Source organism: Typha latifolia, chromosome 8 (assembly GCF_019914945.1).
Source record: "Typha latifolia isolate L0001 chromosome 8, TyphaL0001v2, whole genome shotgun sequence".
NCBI classification, from domain to species: Eukaryota; Viridiplantae; Streptophyta; class Magnoliopsida; order Poales; family Typhaceae; genus Typha; species Typha latifolia.
In genome coordinates, this window is record NC_133093.1 from 12,220,815 (window position 1) to 12,237,171 (window position 16,357).

General features: G+C 41.3%; 3 protein-coding genes and 1 long non-coding RNA gene across 4 annotated transcripts; 1 reads left to right on the forward strand and 3 right to left on the reverse strand.

Annotated features, from left to right (window-relative positions):
* Positions 1–13: 13 nt before the first annotated feature.
* Positions 14–1,131, reverse strand: LOC140793202 (acidic endochitinase-like). The gene has a single exon (XM_073144561.1). The coding sequence runs from the start codon at positions 1,125–1,127 to the stop codon at positions 219–221; it is 909 nt and encodes a 302-aa protein (XP_073000662.1). The 5' UTR covers positions 1,128–1,131; the 3' UTR covers positions 14–218.
* Positions 1,132–2,707: 1,576 nt separating this feature from the next.
* Positions 2,708–3,595, reverse strand: LOC140793961 (uncharacterized). The gene is made up of 2 exons (XR_012110039.1): positions 3,402–3,595; positions 2,708–3,301 (listed from the first exon to the last, which is right to left on the reverse strand). It is a non-coding gene; the product is annotated as an uncharacterized lncRNA (long non-coding RNA).
* Positions 3,596–4,937: 1,342 nt separating this feature from the next.
* Positions 4,938–9,478, reverse strand: LOC140794341 (autophagy-related protein 3). Its single transcript, XM_073146352.1, has 10 exons — positions 9,175–9,478; positions 9,008–9,078; positions 8,659–8,775; positions 8,412–8,578; positions 7,749–7,834; positions 7,270–7,321; positions 6,401–6,466; positions 5,834–5,961; positions 5,391–5,493; positions 4,938–5,074 (listed from the first exon to the last, which is right to left on the reverse strand). Exons 1-9 carry the CDS (start codon positions 9,333–9,335, stop codon positions 5,397–5,399), a joined length of 945 nt encoding a protein of 314 aa, XP_073002453.1. The 5' UTR covers positions 9,336–9,478; the 3' UTR covers positions 4,938–5,074; positions 5,391–5,396.
* Positions 9,479–9,892: 414 nt separating this feature from the next.
* On the forward strand, positions 9,893–14,635 carry LOC140794444 (uncharacterized). The gene is made up of 4 exons (XM_073146475.1): positions 9,893–11,431; positions 12,931–13,077; positions 13,167–13,283; positions 13,818–14,635. Exons 1-4 carry the CDS (start codon positions 9,977–9,979, stop codon positions 14,448–14,450), a joined length of 2,352 nt encoding a protein of 783 aa, XP_073002576.1. The 5' UTR covers positions 9,893–9,976; the 3' UTR covers positions 14,451–14,635.
* Positions 14,636–16,357: the final 1,722 nt, after the last annotated feature.

Genomic DNA, 16,357 nt, shown 5'->3' on the forward strand with positions numbered 1-16,357 from the left:
CTGATTATAAATTACCCCCAAATCCAATCCATTTACTTGCAATTTATATTACTGGCAGGATACCTTTTTATTTTTTTACTGCAGGAAGAACAGTATTCCCTTCATCGTATAGAGGTAACATAAACACAAGCGGCAAACTATACATACCGAGTCAACTCACAACACACACGTACAGATCTCATCATGAATAGATGACATAGCCATTTCACGTATCAGTATCACACATCATGCTTGATGGCAGAGCTATACCCAGTCTGGTCATCATAATACTTGGACCACAGCATCACCCCTCCATACTTGCTCGACTCCTTCAGCACCGGAAGCACCTCCAACTTCAGGCTCCCCACCGGGATAAACCCACTCCCGGCAGCTACCGGGGCAGCTGGCAAGCCGAGAAAGATGTACGTGGCCTTAATCCCCGCTGTCCACTGCTCCCACGAGTCCTTCAAGTTGGTGATCGCCCCATCCGAGTACTGGCACGGAGGGTTGTTATAAAACTGCACCCAAACGTAGTCAAACTGGCCGGTCTCAAGTGCTCCTCCGACCCACGCGTCCGGGTACGGGCACTGCGGCGCCGCCGTCAAATAGACCTTCCTTCCCTTGGCACTATAAGCGGACAGATACCTCGCGAGGTCGTTATAGTAATTCGGGCTTCCTCCCTCTATGTCGAAGTCAACGCCGTCGAGGACGGCATCGCCTAAAGGTCTGGACGAGGAGTGACCGCCTAGGTAGTTATTCCAAATGTACTTGGCTACTTGTCTGGCGTCGTCCTTGGAGGATAAGGAGTAGGCTCCGGCGCCGCCGCCGATGGAGAGGATGACTTTAACGCCTGCGGCTTGGCAGGAGTTTATGTCGCTGCTTAGATTGGTGCAGCCGTCGGAGTAAGGGTCGCAGTGGCCGGCGAGATTGAGCTGCGGAGTTCGGCCCGAGCCGAAGCTGGAGAGGAAAGCTAAGTTGACGAAGGCGTAATTTCCGGTGGCGCAGGTGGAGGCGAGAGTGCCCTCGTTGCCGTTTTGGCCCCAGTAGATGGAGATGCTTCCGGCGTGGGCATAGTGGATTAGAGAGCAAACGAAGAAGCAGAAGAGGAACAAGCAAAGAGGTTTAGTAGGAAGGTTTAGAGTTGCCATTGGTTTCGATGTTTAGGTGCTTTTAGGGAAAGAAAAAAGAAAAGCTTTGATGGTTATAATTTAGATGGCATTCCCTCTAGGCTCTATCTCAGTAGCTTATATAGAGTCTCTGGATTTGGCTGTGTAAAGCAAGACGGAACGGAATGCAATTAAGTACGTGCCTTTGAGAATGGGGAGGTGTTGTTGTCCACACGAGGAGGAGATACGATTACCAAAACAATTAATTTAATTGACGATAACAGAGTCGCCACGACTCTATAATTATTAAGTACGTACGTGACGTGCATGGCTGGACAACGGGAGATGGAATATATATACGTCTTCCCTCTAATTCCTTATGAATAACAATCTTAGAGAAGATGAAGTTAACAAGGAGCTTGAAAAGTTTGCACTCCGTTCCATTTCGTACCCACTCCGGAGCAGAGCAACGCGAATGATATAGTATTTAATTAACAATCCTAATGGTGTTTCCTTAATTGCATGGACAAAGACAACCCCCCAATCCCAAAAGGCACGTCCCTGAATTCTTCTTCAATTCCATCGCCTTGTCCAGCCAAAGCCTAACTATCTATATAAGCAAGGTACTGATCTATCTCGCCTTCGAAGAACCATCAATGCCTAATTTCCCATTTCCTTCTTTCTTCACTCCAAACTAAAGCAATAGCAACGGCAACTCTAACTATACTAAACCAGCTCCTTGCTTTCTCCTCTTCCTCTTCTACAATTAGTTACAACTTATCACCTAAACGTTCTACTCTTTTCTTCACTGATAGAATTGGCGATCAGAGAGAAAGGGGAAAAATAATAATCACATAGACTGTATATATTATGAGGGTTTCTTCCGTGCAATCGAATTAATTCTTTATCAATCAGTTTGATGAAGATCTAACGGTTAAGATCTTTAAGGGTATAATAGGAATGAAAGATATTACCGGTTCAGCAGGTAATTTTTTTTAGATATATAATCTTGCACATTATTTTTTAATAATTATATTATCTTAATATTTTATTAAGTAAAAGACATATATATCATTAACTGAGAGTAATGTATATATATCAAAATAAGGGTATTGACGACTTTTATAATTAAGTTGATAAAATTTTAATTATATTTTATCTTTTTAATTATTTTTTATTATTTACATATATCTCCCATTAGTTTAAGATTGATTTAAATTAAATTTTAATAGATAGAGATAGAGAATTATATTTAAATTGAAGTTTATCTTCAAATAATCAAATTTAAATTATTTAATATTAAATAATATCTCCTACAATTAAGGTATAATTATATTTAAGAGAAAAATCTTAACGGAAGAAAAAAAACTTGTAGAGCGCTTCTTCCGTACTTATCAATCACTTTGATGAAGATCTAATGGTTAAGATCTTCAAGGGTATAACAAGAAAATTGGGAAGTTAGGCACACGTAATTAATCTTCTTAACTAATATACTTTTTTTCTTACGTAATGTAGTTTTGGAACCGGTACCGGGAAACCGGTACCGGGTATGAAAACTAGCTATTATAGCCGTTGGATTAAGGTTATAATTTTTAAAGTTGCATTGAAGTATTTGCCATATATTATTATCCAAGTAGAACAACTTATTTTATTCATGTCAAACTACTCAAATTCCCATTTCGTTACAACTTACAACCAAACAAACAAATTTAAGCAACAGTAAATGCTGCAAAGTTGATCGAGATAGATTCAAAAACAACAAATCAAGCGGTGACCGTCTGATCTCCGGAGCCTCGCGCCTGGTCGTCTCCGCACCCGTCGACTGTAGCAAAAAGCTGATACGGCCACGTATCGGCGGCGAGCCACCTCCTCACGTCGAACCGCGTGGTGGCGCAGGGCACGTGGGGCCCCGTGGCCGTCACCTCCACGTAATCGCAATACCACCCGTGGTGGGCCCCCGTTCCGTCCGACGTCAGATTGAGGTGGCAGAGCGGGCCCACTCCGCAGGGCCCACGAGCGCTGAAGAGGTCCAAATTGCCCCTCTCGAAGTAGTCGTGGCCGGGTCCCATGAGCCCGCCCCAGGAGACGAGATCCGGCGCCGCGATCTCTCGGCCCGACGGGTCTCCTAAGCTGAGCCCGATATTGGCGTCAGTGCCGGCTTTGATGCCCGATCCGGTTTGGATGTAAACCGTGTACACGCACTGGTTCTTGTCATCCTTCATCCATTAATGTTAAGATCGAGATCACCACCACCATCAGTACGTAGGTAAGGAGACGGATAAAATGTATTAATTTTGAAGAGGAAAGAAAACTTACAGCGCGTGTGATGAGGAAGGGAAGAAGGGCGAAGAGGAGAAGAGCAGAGTGGCGGAACATCGATCTCTGACTCTGAGTTCTATGTGTAGATCTGATCCTCTCTCTAGTGGTGGTGGATTATATACTTATATGCATAATGATTATGATAAGGCGGAGTAGATCTGACTTTGTTCACGTGGATCTTCAGATCGATCTGCACGTCAGCGCATGGAATCATGGGGCCAGGCACTGCGCGTCGGCAATTAATATGTCTCGACTCGAACTTGGTCCCTTAGCATGTTTGCTATCCTCACATAATCTATGTATCCCCTTAGGAATTTTATCATCCTTAGGGTGTTTTTCATATATATTCCTTGTTTCTTTTCTACTATCTAACAGCTCAGGATTTTTTAGTCAATGATTACTTATGAGACAGCTCAAACTCAGAATATATCCACCCCTCGCGACAAGCTTATCAAAGATTAAACATAACTAAAATGCAACTCCATCACCACTCATTCTTATTCTTCCTAATGGGAAAAACCTTTCTTTCCCCCATGACAAAAGAAGAAAAGGACACAGAAGCCCCTCCTTCGGTCCTTCCCAAGGAAATCTCCACCCATTAACCAAAAGTTTTCCAGGCTCAGACTCCGACCCGTCTCCAGTTACGATCTTGGGCCTCCGGCCCAACCCGTGCTCTTGGGCAACGTGGGCCAGGGCCTCGTCGCCGAGCCAGCCGTCCACGGTGGCATAGAGCTCGTAGGGCCAGGTGTCCGTGGCCAGCCATCGGCGGACGTGGAATTGGGCCTCGGCGCAGGGCATGTGGGACCCGGTGAACGTCACCTCTACTACGTAATCGCAGTACTACACGTTGTGGGCCCAGACCCGTCTGACGTCAGATTGAAACGGGAGAGCGGGCCCAGCCCGCACGGCCCACAGATCCCATCCCATATATCGTGGCTGGGGCCCATAAGCCCGCCCCAGGATACCAGATCCGGCACCGAGATCCCGCGACCCGAGGAGTCGGTGAGGAAGAGGCTGATGTTGGAGACGACGGTGCCGGCTTTGATGATGGAGCCTGTTCGGACGTACACCGTGTACACGCACTCGGAGTTATCCTGCGATCAGATCACCAAATGACCATTTATTGTAGTTTTTATTTCAATGGGAAATAAAAAAGAAGCGTGGGAGGCAGAGGAAGGAGAAGAATCCGTGTCATCTTGGTGTTCCTACTTAGTTTAGTAGTCTCGCTTTCTGGTTTTCCAAATCCATATCCGTATTGGATATATATGTGGAAGTTTTAGTGTACTCCTAACTTTGATTTGTTTAAGACCGAGGAACACATGGATTGGGGGGGGCATGTTGGTACTACGCGGAAAAATCATCACTTTTATTAAAGAGTGATATAAAGTAAATTTTAAATGAAGTGTTGCATGCTTAGAATTTGAGCCTGTGACCCTTTTTTTTTTATAAAAAAAAATGGATTTAATTATCCAGCTTTTTTTTTCTTAGTCTATAATTAATCTACGAGCTTATAATCTATAAAATTACAAAATGTACACCAAGGATAATTTTTATCATCCAAGAACAAGTTGTCAGTATAACAGGTCAATCACATATGCAGAGATATACATTATACACACACTGTACTCAAGATCTGCAGGTACTCGATGCCTTGTTTCCAAATTCATTACCTGCATTAATAATATTACAAGCAGTGTAAGCAATCTGTAGAATGTAAACATGCCTCACATAGAAGCTACAACTATTTTCTCAATAAAATTCACAAGCCTGGATGTGTTCTATTTTCCTCAAAACATATTAAACTTTCCATGGACAATGAAAGCCCTTACTAAATTTCATAACCAAGTTCGAGAAATATCCACATGCTGACATTTACTATTCTTGCAAATCTTAAAAATTTATAACAATGCTATGTTAAAACTGTACTGCCAATTTGTGAGAGTAGGTAAGCAAACTAGTGTTTCAGTGAGAGATGAGGTGTTATACCTAGACTCAGTGACTTGTGCTACCAAGATCGAAGTCCATGGTATAGTCGTATTCAATGGTTGGGATAACAGATGCCATAAATTTTAAGAATAAGAAAAGGTACCTGCACAAAAGAGGAGAGATAATTAAGGACAAAACTACAAATATAAAGCAGAAGGTTGTCAGAAAATAAAGTAATCGATGGATAACTGTTTAACAGTTAAAACAAAGGGTGAATGTAGCCAGACCATTAAAACTGCAAAACAATAATGATAGCTGGGCACAATCATACAAGGCATATATTAGCATATGTTATAAAAACTCACAAATAGAGCCCCATGTGAAGGTAGTTAATTTTGTAAAAGATCAACAAGCAAGAGAACTAAAGAGGTTGCTAAGATTGTTTGGGACTCTGATAAGGACAAAAAACAGTTTAAGAATTATGCCATTAAAGACAGCATTACTTGTCAACTTCCGGTTCAACACCACGAGACATTAGAACATCAATGATCTTTTTCATTACAGCCCCATGTCGACATGGATGTACAGAAGCATGCTTCCCAGGCAAGTGAGGATGGTCTTCAATTGTCACCTGTATTACCAACGAATGATGAGATCCAAAATACTAAGTACAATAGAAATTTTATAACCACTGAGATAAGAGCCAAAAATTCAATTCTTAAACACCAAGCCACATGCTTTTAGTAAGGCCCTTAATATAAATGCAACAGTTGCTTTATCCTCTGAACAAACCCAAAACTCCAAAAACAGAATTCCGAAATCAGAAAAAGCCCGTGACAAATTTTTGACCAAGAGAACAAGAAAAATACTTTTGCAAGACAAAAGATCAGCATAGAGACATTCATTAAAAGAAAATTACCTGCCAGCAATAACTGATAGAAAACATTAAAACTTTAACACGATTCAACTGGGATAAGAGTATATTTGCACTTGTGCAGTCTGATACTAGCTTGTTAAGTACTACTTTTCTACATCACACATTAGAAAGCAAATCAGTTACAAGACATCACCGTTTTGTGTGCATGGTCTTGGCTGACATCTTCAAGAACAAGTTCAGGGTGTAGAGGCATCCTTGACTGCAACAGTATATAGGGTCAAAATTACAAAAGCCAATTCAATCAGCAACTATCGCAAATAACATAGCAAAATCCACAGGTTCAGTAAAAATTCATAAATGCTACAAAATTCCACTTGTTTTGTTCTCCAGCACTTATAGCAAAAATGCCACCATCCATCTCTAAGAATTAAGAAACAAATGGCGCACTGTCAGTGGAAACTTAAGAAATGATTCAAAGTTTCCAAAAATTTAAGATACACAATGACCTCCAAAAATTACCATGTAGGAGGAATATTAATTATAATTCTTGTTTGAATTTGGAAATCCAAAGTTTAAAACTTCATTTCTCAAGCTACAAAGAATGACAACTTAGTAAACAATATTTCAAGTATCAACGTGGTTAAGGTTTGCATTATTTTATGAATTTTCTATTATCCGGAATATTGTGGGCTTAAGTGCCTTATGCATCAATGAGAACTAGGGCCCCTGTCTAGGTCATGATCAGCCTATGAACATGACATTATCAGAGAGGAAAACGTATATCATTGTCATTTGTTTGTACCTCAGGGAAAAATTATAACTCAAAATAGAATAGTAACTAACATATTCATTTTTTCAGAAGAACACGCAAAACACATAGTAAGTTCTTCATGCATCTATTATTGTACCTCTAAATGTTTGTCAATAATGACTAATAAAGCCACCCGTCCACATTCAAAGAGAAAGCTGAGTAAAGTGTACCACCCAAGAATTAATTGTGAAAGTTATTTGCCACTTTGCATGTACTAAAGAAAGACAAAAAAACATTTCTAATGACAAAACCTCATCATATCCAGTAAGCCAGACACGCGGAGTTTGGTAATATTTGTCATACCTGCAATGAGAAATACAAAGTTACTTTACTGCAAAATAATCAGAACAAGACTTTGTCTTGAAACTGGAAGTGGGATTAAAGCAGAGACGAGAAATTCAAAATTTAGATATAATCCATTCTAATCAGATAAGTCGCAAGCTCCTAATCAACAAACAGCTAGCATCTCCCTTCGGGTAAGACAGGCTAGTCAGCACCAATATAAAGCACTTTCAGCTATTTGTTCCCACAGGGAACCACAAGCAGGACTAGCTGCCATAGTCTTGGACATTTCCTTTAACTTGCTAGAAATGGTTAGATTTGCCATTGCAAGTACCAAGACAATTGTTATTAAGTGCGGTTATTCTATATGCATGATCTATATTGTAATAGCTAGACAATAAGTTTGAACTATCTGAGCAAAGCTAAAGATCCTGATAGAAATACTCACGTGATGCTAACATCATATGTTCGGGTGCGAAGGATGTTGTCATCCTCAGGTTCATGCGCAACAAAATAAGTAGGCTGGAGGGTAGCCTGCATTAGAAGGTTTATTCAGTTATCAATGATACCAATAGTGTTGATTTATTTCTTATATCTCAAATATCTCAAAATCATGACACGCGTAATACCAGGAGGAGATTTGAAACTTTTCTAGAAAGATGTAAATAAAAAGGATACAGCTAAGATGTCGGTGTTGGCAAAGATACAGCTACGGCATCCATAGCAAGTTTGATTTTATGGGAAGCCAAAATCTATATAATTCTTGAGGGGTCATAACAGAAAGAAATACAGATGGTTTGGATGACCTTGAGATGTTTCTTACTATGTAATTCATATAAGTATATAACCATTCCGTCAGCCTCTATTTTGCATTTTTGACCACCTTTTCTATAGGGCCCTCTTATCTCTTCCTTTTACGAGCTCAGGTTATGGAAAATGCAAATGAGATTGCAGTAGGTATAAGAAAAATCTCGTTTTTCTTACGGGACAGCTCATGATGTTAATATCAATCTACTATACGCTTGCAAGAAGAGAAAACATGGACAAAGAATGAATTTAACAGCTGAAACTTAGGCTTCTCAAATTGAGGGCTGGAAATGATGAGACATACCGGATCTGTTTCGACAAGATTCTCAGTATCGTTATAATCCTCCATGTCAGGTATATCTTCCTCCTCCTCGACACCAAAGTAAGAGGGGATGGATCGAATACCCTTTCCTTTGCTTATTTCCAGCGAATCCATGGAGGGAAGATTCTCCTCCTCTTCATCTTTTGCTTCTAAAGATCAAAACCACCAAATTTAAGCTTAAGAAACACAACCTGATCCATCAAGTCCCATCAAAAGAGGCAGATAAAACCTTTAGGTTTCCCATGTGTAGCAAGCCAGCCCTCATTATCATCATTTTCAAGAAGAACCTCCCCGCCTGCAGCCTCGTATTCTTCCTCCACCGAAATGGCCCGCCTTAGACATGGCACTAACGATGAAGAACCAATTACAAACAGAAATAACTTAATCATCATACTCCGACAACTACTGATCAAATCCACACAAAAAAAAAACCAGACATGGGTCATTCCAAAATTCTATCCTTTCAACCGTATACCCATCAAAATCACGCAAGAAGCAATCTCGCCAACCAAGAGGGAATTTTTCTCCAGTTCTAAGAACAGTCCAGCAAAGGAATTCGAGATCAGATAGCCCCATACCGTTTCTTGTGATCAAATACTGCTTGTCCGCGGGGAGATAAGATTTCCTCTTGCTCGGCTCGCCCGCCTCCCTACCCAAATCCACGAGTTGACCAATCCATAAACAAATTAGAGGCAACTTGAGACAGAATCGGGTAAATCACGGAGTTGGGTTAAAGGTATCTAACCAAGACCAGGTGGGGCACTTCGAGACGAGATTATCGCCGGCGAGGACGAACTCCGAGACGCTAAGGACGCCCTTCTCCTTGAAGGCGGAGACGGTGCGGGGCCCAGTGATGCGCTCCACCGTCCCTTTGAATGCTTCGTGGATCTTTTGCGACAGTACCATCGTCTCCTTTCTCTCGGTTTCTTTACTTCAATTCCTTTCTTCCTCTTCTCTCTGTAAACGACGAGAGATCGGGAGATTGGCGAAGGAAGAAAGAAAGCGTAAGATAAAGGAATATTTAGAAGAGCATCTACTGTTCGACCTTCTCTTTTCTTTTTCGGGTTAGAGTCGTACGTGGAGACTAATACCCGATAACCCGGAATTGAACCAGCTCCGACCCAGTCCATTTGCATCCAATTCTACGTAGCCAATTACGAGTAAAATTTGTCAATGTAGCACATAATTAGAGGGCCATAATAAAAAGCCCATCTAATATTAGTTATCAGCCCATACCAGCCCAGTAACCATCCTAAGCCCGACCCGGTAACCCGAAACACGAAGCGGCGCGAGCGAGACAAGATTGTGTCCATCCCGAAGACGCCACGAAAGACGATACTCCGCGATCCAACGGCTAGCGTCGTACACGTGTCGAGGCACGGAGACGCTACGCTTCACCCCCCTCCCTCCCGTACCGTCACCACCGAGAGGAGAGAGCGCCATTCGATCCATCTTGCCATCCCCATTTGAAACTTCAAATACCTCTTTCCTTCTCTCTCTCTCTCTTCTCTCTTATATAATATAAATACGAGAAACCCTAACTATCGATGTCGTCTCGCTTTTTCCACATGGATGCCCAAAACCGCGCCCAAGACCTCGCCGCCTCCATCCTCGCCGCCGACTCTCGTCCCCAGATCTCCTCCGCCCTCTCCGCTGCCGACTCCTTCCTCCGTCGCCACGCCTCCGACCAGTGCCGCCCTTTCTTCTCCCTCGCTTTCCCCTCCCTCCTCTGCCGCCTCTTCGGCTTCGATTCCTCCTCGCCCTCCTCTTCCTCTTGGCTCGACCTTGCCGCGTCCGACCCCGACCTCTCCTCCCGCCTCTTCTCCCTCCTCTCTCCCTCCGGCGTCCTCCTCTCCTCCATCTCCGCCGTCGATCGCCACGGTCTCGTCAAGTACGTCTTCCCCCGGGAGCGCCTCCCCGAGTGGATGCGCTTTGCCCTCCAAACCGGCCACGTCGACATCTCTCCTCTTTTCGCCGGTAGAGTTAAAGAAGACAACATCCAGGGTTCCTACCAGCTCCAGCTCGGCGTCTTCGAGTACTATATCTTCTGGTTCGCGTACTACCCTGTATCCCGAGGTGATTCCGAGGGCCCAGAATCTGGAGTAATCCGCAAGAAACGAAGATTTCGTCTTGAGAATTGGACGTCGTCGCTCCCGGTGCTGTCGGCCACCGGGCGGCAGCCTGGGCAGAAGCCGCAGTGCAGCTTGTATCTCCGATTGCTTTATGCATATCTCCAGGCTTTTGTGCCGAAGGGCGGCGGGCTGCTGCAGTCGTGCCAGCCGTACCGTAGCTCGCTGCTTCATTACTCGGGGAGCGGCGATGGTGCTGCGTTCTTTCAAGCAGAGTTCTTGGTGCACACTTTTGTGCATTTCTGGATGGTAGATAACGACTTCTCGCCGTTGCCTGTTGCGTTTTGTCGGTCATTTGGTGTGTCATTCCCGTTTAAGGCGGTTTTTGGGGAGATCCCACCGACTCCTGGATTGGGGGATATGGTGAAGTTGCTGGTAATGTACTTGAACTGTAACAAGAATTCCCCGGATGAAGTGAATGAACAGAAGATGTTCACTAAAAGTCCTGTGATGAAGGATATTGTTAGGTCGAGAGCGGCAATGTTTTCCTGTGAGAATTCTGTTGGTTCTTGGAATTCGGTGATCCAGAGGCCGTTGTATAGGTATATATTGAGGACTTTCTTGTTTTGTCCAATGGGCGCATCTTTCAAAAATGCTGCTCAAGTTTTCTCCGTGTGGATAATGTACATGGCTCCATGGAAGACTAGTAAGGAAGATTTTGTTGAGTTTGATGCACCACCAGGAGTCCAGAATCAAGAGAATAAAGACACAGGGATGGAGGGCTGCCAAATAGAATCAGTGTACACGCTGGCCTGGCAGAGCTATGTGTTGTCTAATTATCTCTTCTACAGCTCGTTGGTTGTGCATTTTCTTGGGTTTGCGCATAAGTTCCTACATACCAATGTGGAATCTGTCATTCAGATGGTATCAAAGGTTAGTCTTGTAGATTTTCTCTTATTACAACTCTGATGACAATATCTTCTTTCCTTTCATGTACTTGTCGATTGCTTGAATCTCTTGTTCAGTTTCTTAAAGTAAGCATGGAAATTGAGAATTCACGAGGTGTAGCCTTTGCTGCTTAATTGCCAATGAAATAGTTAACTCTACAAGGACACTTTCTGGTGTAACTCTACAGGGACACTTTCTTGAAAATCTCTAGACAGAAGAGAAAAATGACAACTTCTGGTGTAAAATCATTCTACGCCTCCAATGCACAAATTATTCATCTTCATCTCGTAGCCCTTAGCTAGAACAGAATGTAACCTTCTACCTGATCATGTCTATGATGGTGAGAAGAACATGTATGGAGTATTATCTACTATAGAGACCAGGGAAGTTTAAACTTATATGTAATTGGTTGTTAAGATGTTAAATGTATCGTGAGATTAGAAGTTCAAGCATGCGGTGTTAGCTTTGGTTGAGTCTGGATTAACTGTTTCCCACTTTCCTTTCCTTTTCTTGGCAACCATTTATTATCTTGGAAATTGATTGGGAGATATTTCTTGTGTTTTTATATGACATTGATTTTAAAGTAGCAAATGCATGTGACACAGGCTAGAAGTAGCATGTTAATGTTGAGGATAAGTTCATTTGAGATAAATTTGGAAATGTCTACCTAAGGCTTCATTCAATTGGAAGAAACCTTTAAGGGAAAATAAATACCAGAAATGATGTGAGAGAAAATTTCTGGTTAGGAATGTTAGTATGTTAATTTAACTCGAGATAAAGATGGTCTGCAGGAAAATGGCCACTATAAGAAAATCTAGATAGATGAATCTAAGGCCTATATAAAGTTCTGTTCTCCACAAGTCAATTCGTGTTTATTTAATATGGTGACTGGGGAGGTCTCAAGTATTACGTGTTAAGCAAAATGTGCATTAATTTGATTCAGCTTAGCTTGTTCACGTCTGACGGTGAGCTAATTGGCTAGTTCATATATCTCGTAATTGCCCAAAATATGATGTATACTGCATGCTTTTAAGGCTGCTGACATCCTTCCTACATCCTATGTTTTATCGGATGATAGGTCTTATTCCAGTGTTGCCGAAGATTGTATTCTCTAATTAACTGCATCCCTGAATGCTGCTAAAGTTTGGTTTTAGATAATAATGTCTGAAAAGTGATCACTTGTAAATATGTCAAATTTGCACACAAAGTGATTGTCAGATTCAGAAGCTCATGTTGAGTGTCTAATGTCTATCTAGGTCTCTGATAATAACTTGATTATGTTGGGGATGAGTGTTTCCTACTGGCTGAATTGGAGTGCTCTGTTCTTTCAAATGAAAGAGCTGTCTTTTGTGCTAAACTCTGTAATCTAAAATAGTTACTTTGAGGTGTAATTGCATGTGCTGCAGCTCATTTTTTAAGTCACTGTCGCATTATGTGATCCAGGTACTGATCCTTCGATATTCTTTGGTTTCCCCATTCTACAGGTCTTAAACGTTCTGACTTCATCTTCCGAGCTGCTGGATCATCTTCACAGAGTTGATGCTGCTTATCATTCTAAACCACCTGGGCCCTCCTCCTATTCATCTGATGATGTGCACAAGTATATACCATCAATCCGGGAACAATTGCAGGTAATAACAGAATCTTTTTGCCTTTAAAATATAAGGCTGTGATGTAGGCCAACTTGAATGATGTCTTAAGCCTGTTTCCTATATGTCAGGATTGGGAAGATGGTTTGTGTGAAAGTGATGCAGATGGATCTTTCTTGCATGAGCACTGGAACTGTGATCTAAGACTGTTCAGTGATGGAGAGGATGGGGCTCATAACTTACTTCAGGTACTCACTTTTCCATTTGAAGTTTCCATCAGTGTTTAAACTCACTTTTCCATTTGAAGTTTCCATCAGTGTTTAATCTCAATCCACTGCACTACTTATTTAGCCTGCTAATTTTAAATCACGTCAAAGTACTGAATTTTTTTTTTCGAAAGAGGGACCGTAGACCATCAAAGTACTGAAATTTGATCAACTATGTAGACATGTTTTGGGAGTTATTGGTTATATAGGTGAAAATCATTTACAAGCTTGGCGGTATTGGTTATGACTTATGACCAAACTTGTCGAGAGATCAACCACTGTATGGATGTCCACTATACTCTCCACATCTAGTTATGCTGCTCTTTATCGCTGTAAGATTTATCCTATGTCAACCACGTTCAGATTGCATTAAATTTCATATTATGCTGCTTTTGCACTATATCACGTGAGAGCTTATCTACTAACAAACCTGCATATTAATTTTATTGTGATTTATTGCTTTATTGGTGGTTCACACGGCATTTCTGAAGCATGTTAATTGTGCTTGTTATAAAGCTTCTTTTGCTGCGGGCGGAGCACGAGGTTCAACTTCTTTCTGGGGATGTCTCACAAAACCTCCGGATCTTGGATTTAATCAGATCCCAGATGAAGAGGATTTTCGGGGGCCACATCCAGAAATCTCACTCGATAGTCTCATCTGACAAAGCACATGATCAACATCATGGACGCAGTGAGGTGTTCACACCCAAGCATCCTGGGGTTGGAAGAATAAAATGGCACGATGTAAGATATAAAGGTGACTGGATGCGGAGGCCAATCTCAGATACTGAAGTAGCATGGCTTGCAAGAATCTTGATCAGATTATCAGATTGGCTGAATGAGGTTCTTGGACTTGACCGTGTTGATGACACTGTCAGCGCAGGACCGACCTATGTTGATGTCGGTCGTGATGAGGTGAGCACTGTGGGAGGGCCAAAGGAGGCCTTTTGCATGGTATTGGCCCTCATTCGTTCATGGTTACTCTTGTTGGGCAATGCAATGCTAAGGTTTATGAGGGCACACAAGATGAAGGTTAATTTAAGGGTACTGGCATCAAAGAAAATTGTTGTTGCTCTTGTGTTGTATTCCGTCTTTGCCGCATTCTGGAAGGTTTTCTCTAGAGCCTTTGCAATCTCTGGTCCTGTATAAATTATCGAATACCTAGCACAATCACAGTATCTTCAGTTTTGTGACAGGCAAATTATACATGTGTACAGCAGCTCATACAAAGATGTAAGAGGATTAAATTTGTTTCCCAACATCCTCATAGTATCTGAATTGCATTAACTTTAAAGTTTCAATGAAATGTTAATACTTATACCTCTCGGATTTAATGACGTTTGATCAAATCGCAAATGGTGTTTGTGATGTTTGTTTCATACCCATGCATAATTCAGTTGTACTTTCTGGTGCCATATTATATTTTAGGCTAGGCTCTGTAGTTTGTACTATTAAATGCACACAAGAAAGAGGGAAAAAAAAATTAAAAAGGGAGAGAGACAGGTTACTCGAGCCTATTACTATGACTTAGTTGATATCCTCCAATTTCCTATGTGTAACGACTCAACATTTTCATAGTTCTCCACGTCTTATTGAATGATATCCTTTCGTGAATTGGAGTTTAGTGCTTTCCAATATACAACAAATTTGGGCCCAGATTGTTTGTATTCCTAAAGCTTGCCCAAACTTACGCTAACAACGGAGAAACCCAAAAAAAAGGCAATTGATGAAGCCTCTCATGACTCATGAGAATGCCCACTCTTCTCAAAAGGGCTGTCCCCTCGAAGGACTTCACATTGCTACAGTCAAAGAAATGGCAATCCATTTATCCAAGTAACCCACAGTGGAAATATACATACAAAAGAATCACGAATTTTTGACAAAAATGGGCCTGCTTAGAAGCTTATTTATAGTTTTAGTTTTCCCATCAAACTTAAACCCCAAAATAGATCTCTTTTGACTAGTGACTACATCAATTACTATATTATTAGTTTAGTAAAAAAAAATATTAAAAATTCCAGCGCTTTATATATAGAAAAAGTTGCTGAAAAGTAGTTGCCAGCAATTCTTTGCCCCCATTTTGATGATAAATTTGATGGATGAACTCAAAAAGGCAAATAAATTTTTAAGGAGGCTATTTTGATTGAGAAAACTTCTAAGAATAACTGGAGCTTGCTTTCTTCAAGTCCATCCATATCCGGGACAAGCTCATCACTAAGTAACAATACAAGCCATTGTTCATTGTTTCTTGTGGGAAGTTCTTTATGGGAGTGTACTGCACTTCCTTTTCCAGCTGCATTTGTTTGCTGCATGCTTGCTGTGTTGTCGAAAGTATAGCCATGAGATCCTTCGAGGGACAAAAGAGAATGGTACGGAAGAGAAAGCCTTGTCATTAGAGTCATTATTGCCTTTTAGATGCCACCGTTCATAAATGTCACACTACAGAAGATCAGTACTATCGTTCTCTTCTCTCTCACCAGTAGCTTAAAGATTTTAATGTTTGAGTCCTATTAGTCTAAGATAGTTATTATAGGTTCAGTTCCTCTGGTCTATACCTTTGAATGATATTTAGTATATTTTCTACTGAACTACTACATGTGCATGCTCGTTTGTCTTCTAACCTATGTATCATAGTGCATTAAGTTTTTTTTTTATCTAATCTATAATTAATTCATAAGCTTATACATAATTATTTAACAAAAGAGAAGAAGAAAAAAGAAAGGGTGATCTCACTGCATCTGACATTGTGACTATTGAGTCCATCCATTCTCGTTCTGAATTAAATGAGAAGATGCAAGTGTAGTCAGATATGACAAAACTGTGTCTTGCTGTACTTCCTGAGAATTTACTTTGACCAAGTTAAGCTACAGAAGCTTAATTTTTTTTAATTTTTACTTTCCAGAAGACGTTTTTTTTCTTCTTTTTGGCTGTGCATTGGAGATAAAAGATGTAAATGTATCAACGTAGATTGTTAATTTGATTAGTTGCATTCTGAATGACTTAAAACTTGCCAAACTATTGCTGAACACTAACTTGTCTCTTTGAGCCAGCTAAGG

Excerpts from the sequence above, each read along its gene's own strand:
- LOC140793202 (XM_073144561.1), bottom strand. The coding sequence starts at position 1,127 with ATGGCAACTCTAAACCTTCCTACTAAACCTCTTTGCTTGTTCCTCTTC.
- LOC140794341 (XM_073146352.1), bottom strand. The coding sequence starts at position 9,335 with ATGGTACTGTCGCAAAAGATCCACGAAGCATTCAAAGGGACGGTGGAG. Across the intron at positions 8,579-8,658 it reads TACACATGGGAAACCTAAAG|AAGCAAAAGATGAAGAGGAG; the intron begins GTTTTATCTGCC and ends TTTGATCTTTAG. Across the intron at positions 7,835-8,411 it reads ATCTTGTCGAAACAGATCCG|GCTACCCTCCAGCCTACTTA; the intron begins GTATGTCTCATC and ends CTTCTAATGCAG.
- LOC140794444 (XM_073146475.1), top strand. The coding sequence starts at position 9,977 with ATGTCGTCTCGCTTTTTCCACATGGATGCCCAAAACCGCGCCCAAGAC. Across the intron at positions 13,078-13,166 it reads CAATCCGGGAACAATTGCAG|GATTGGGAAGATGGTTTGTG; the intron begins GTAATAACAGAA and ends CCTATATGTCAG. Across the intron at positions 13,284-13,817 it reads GGGCTCATAACTTACTTCAG|CTTCTTTTGCTGCGGGCGGA; the intron begins GTACTCACTTTT and ends CTTGTTATAAAG.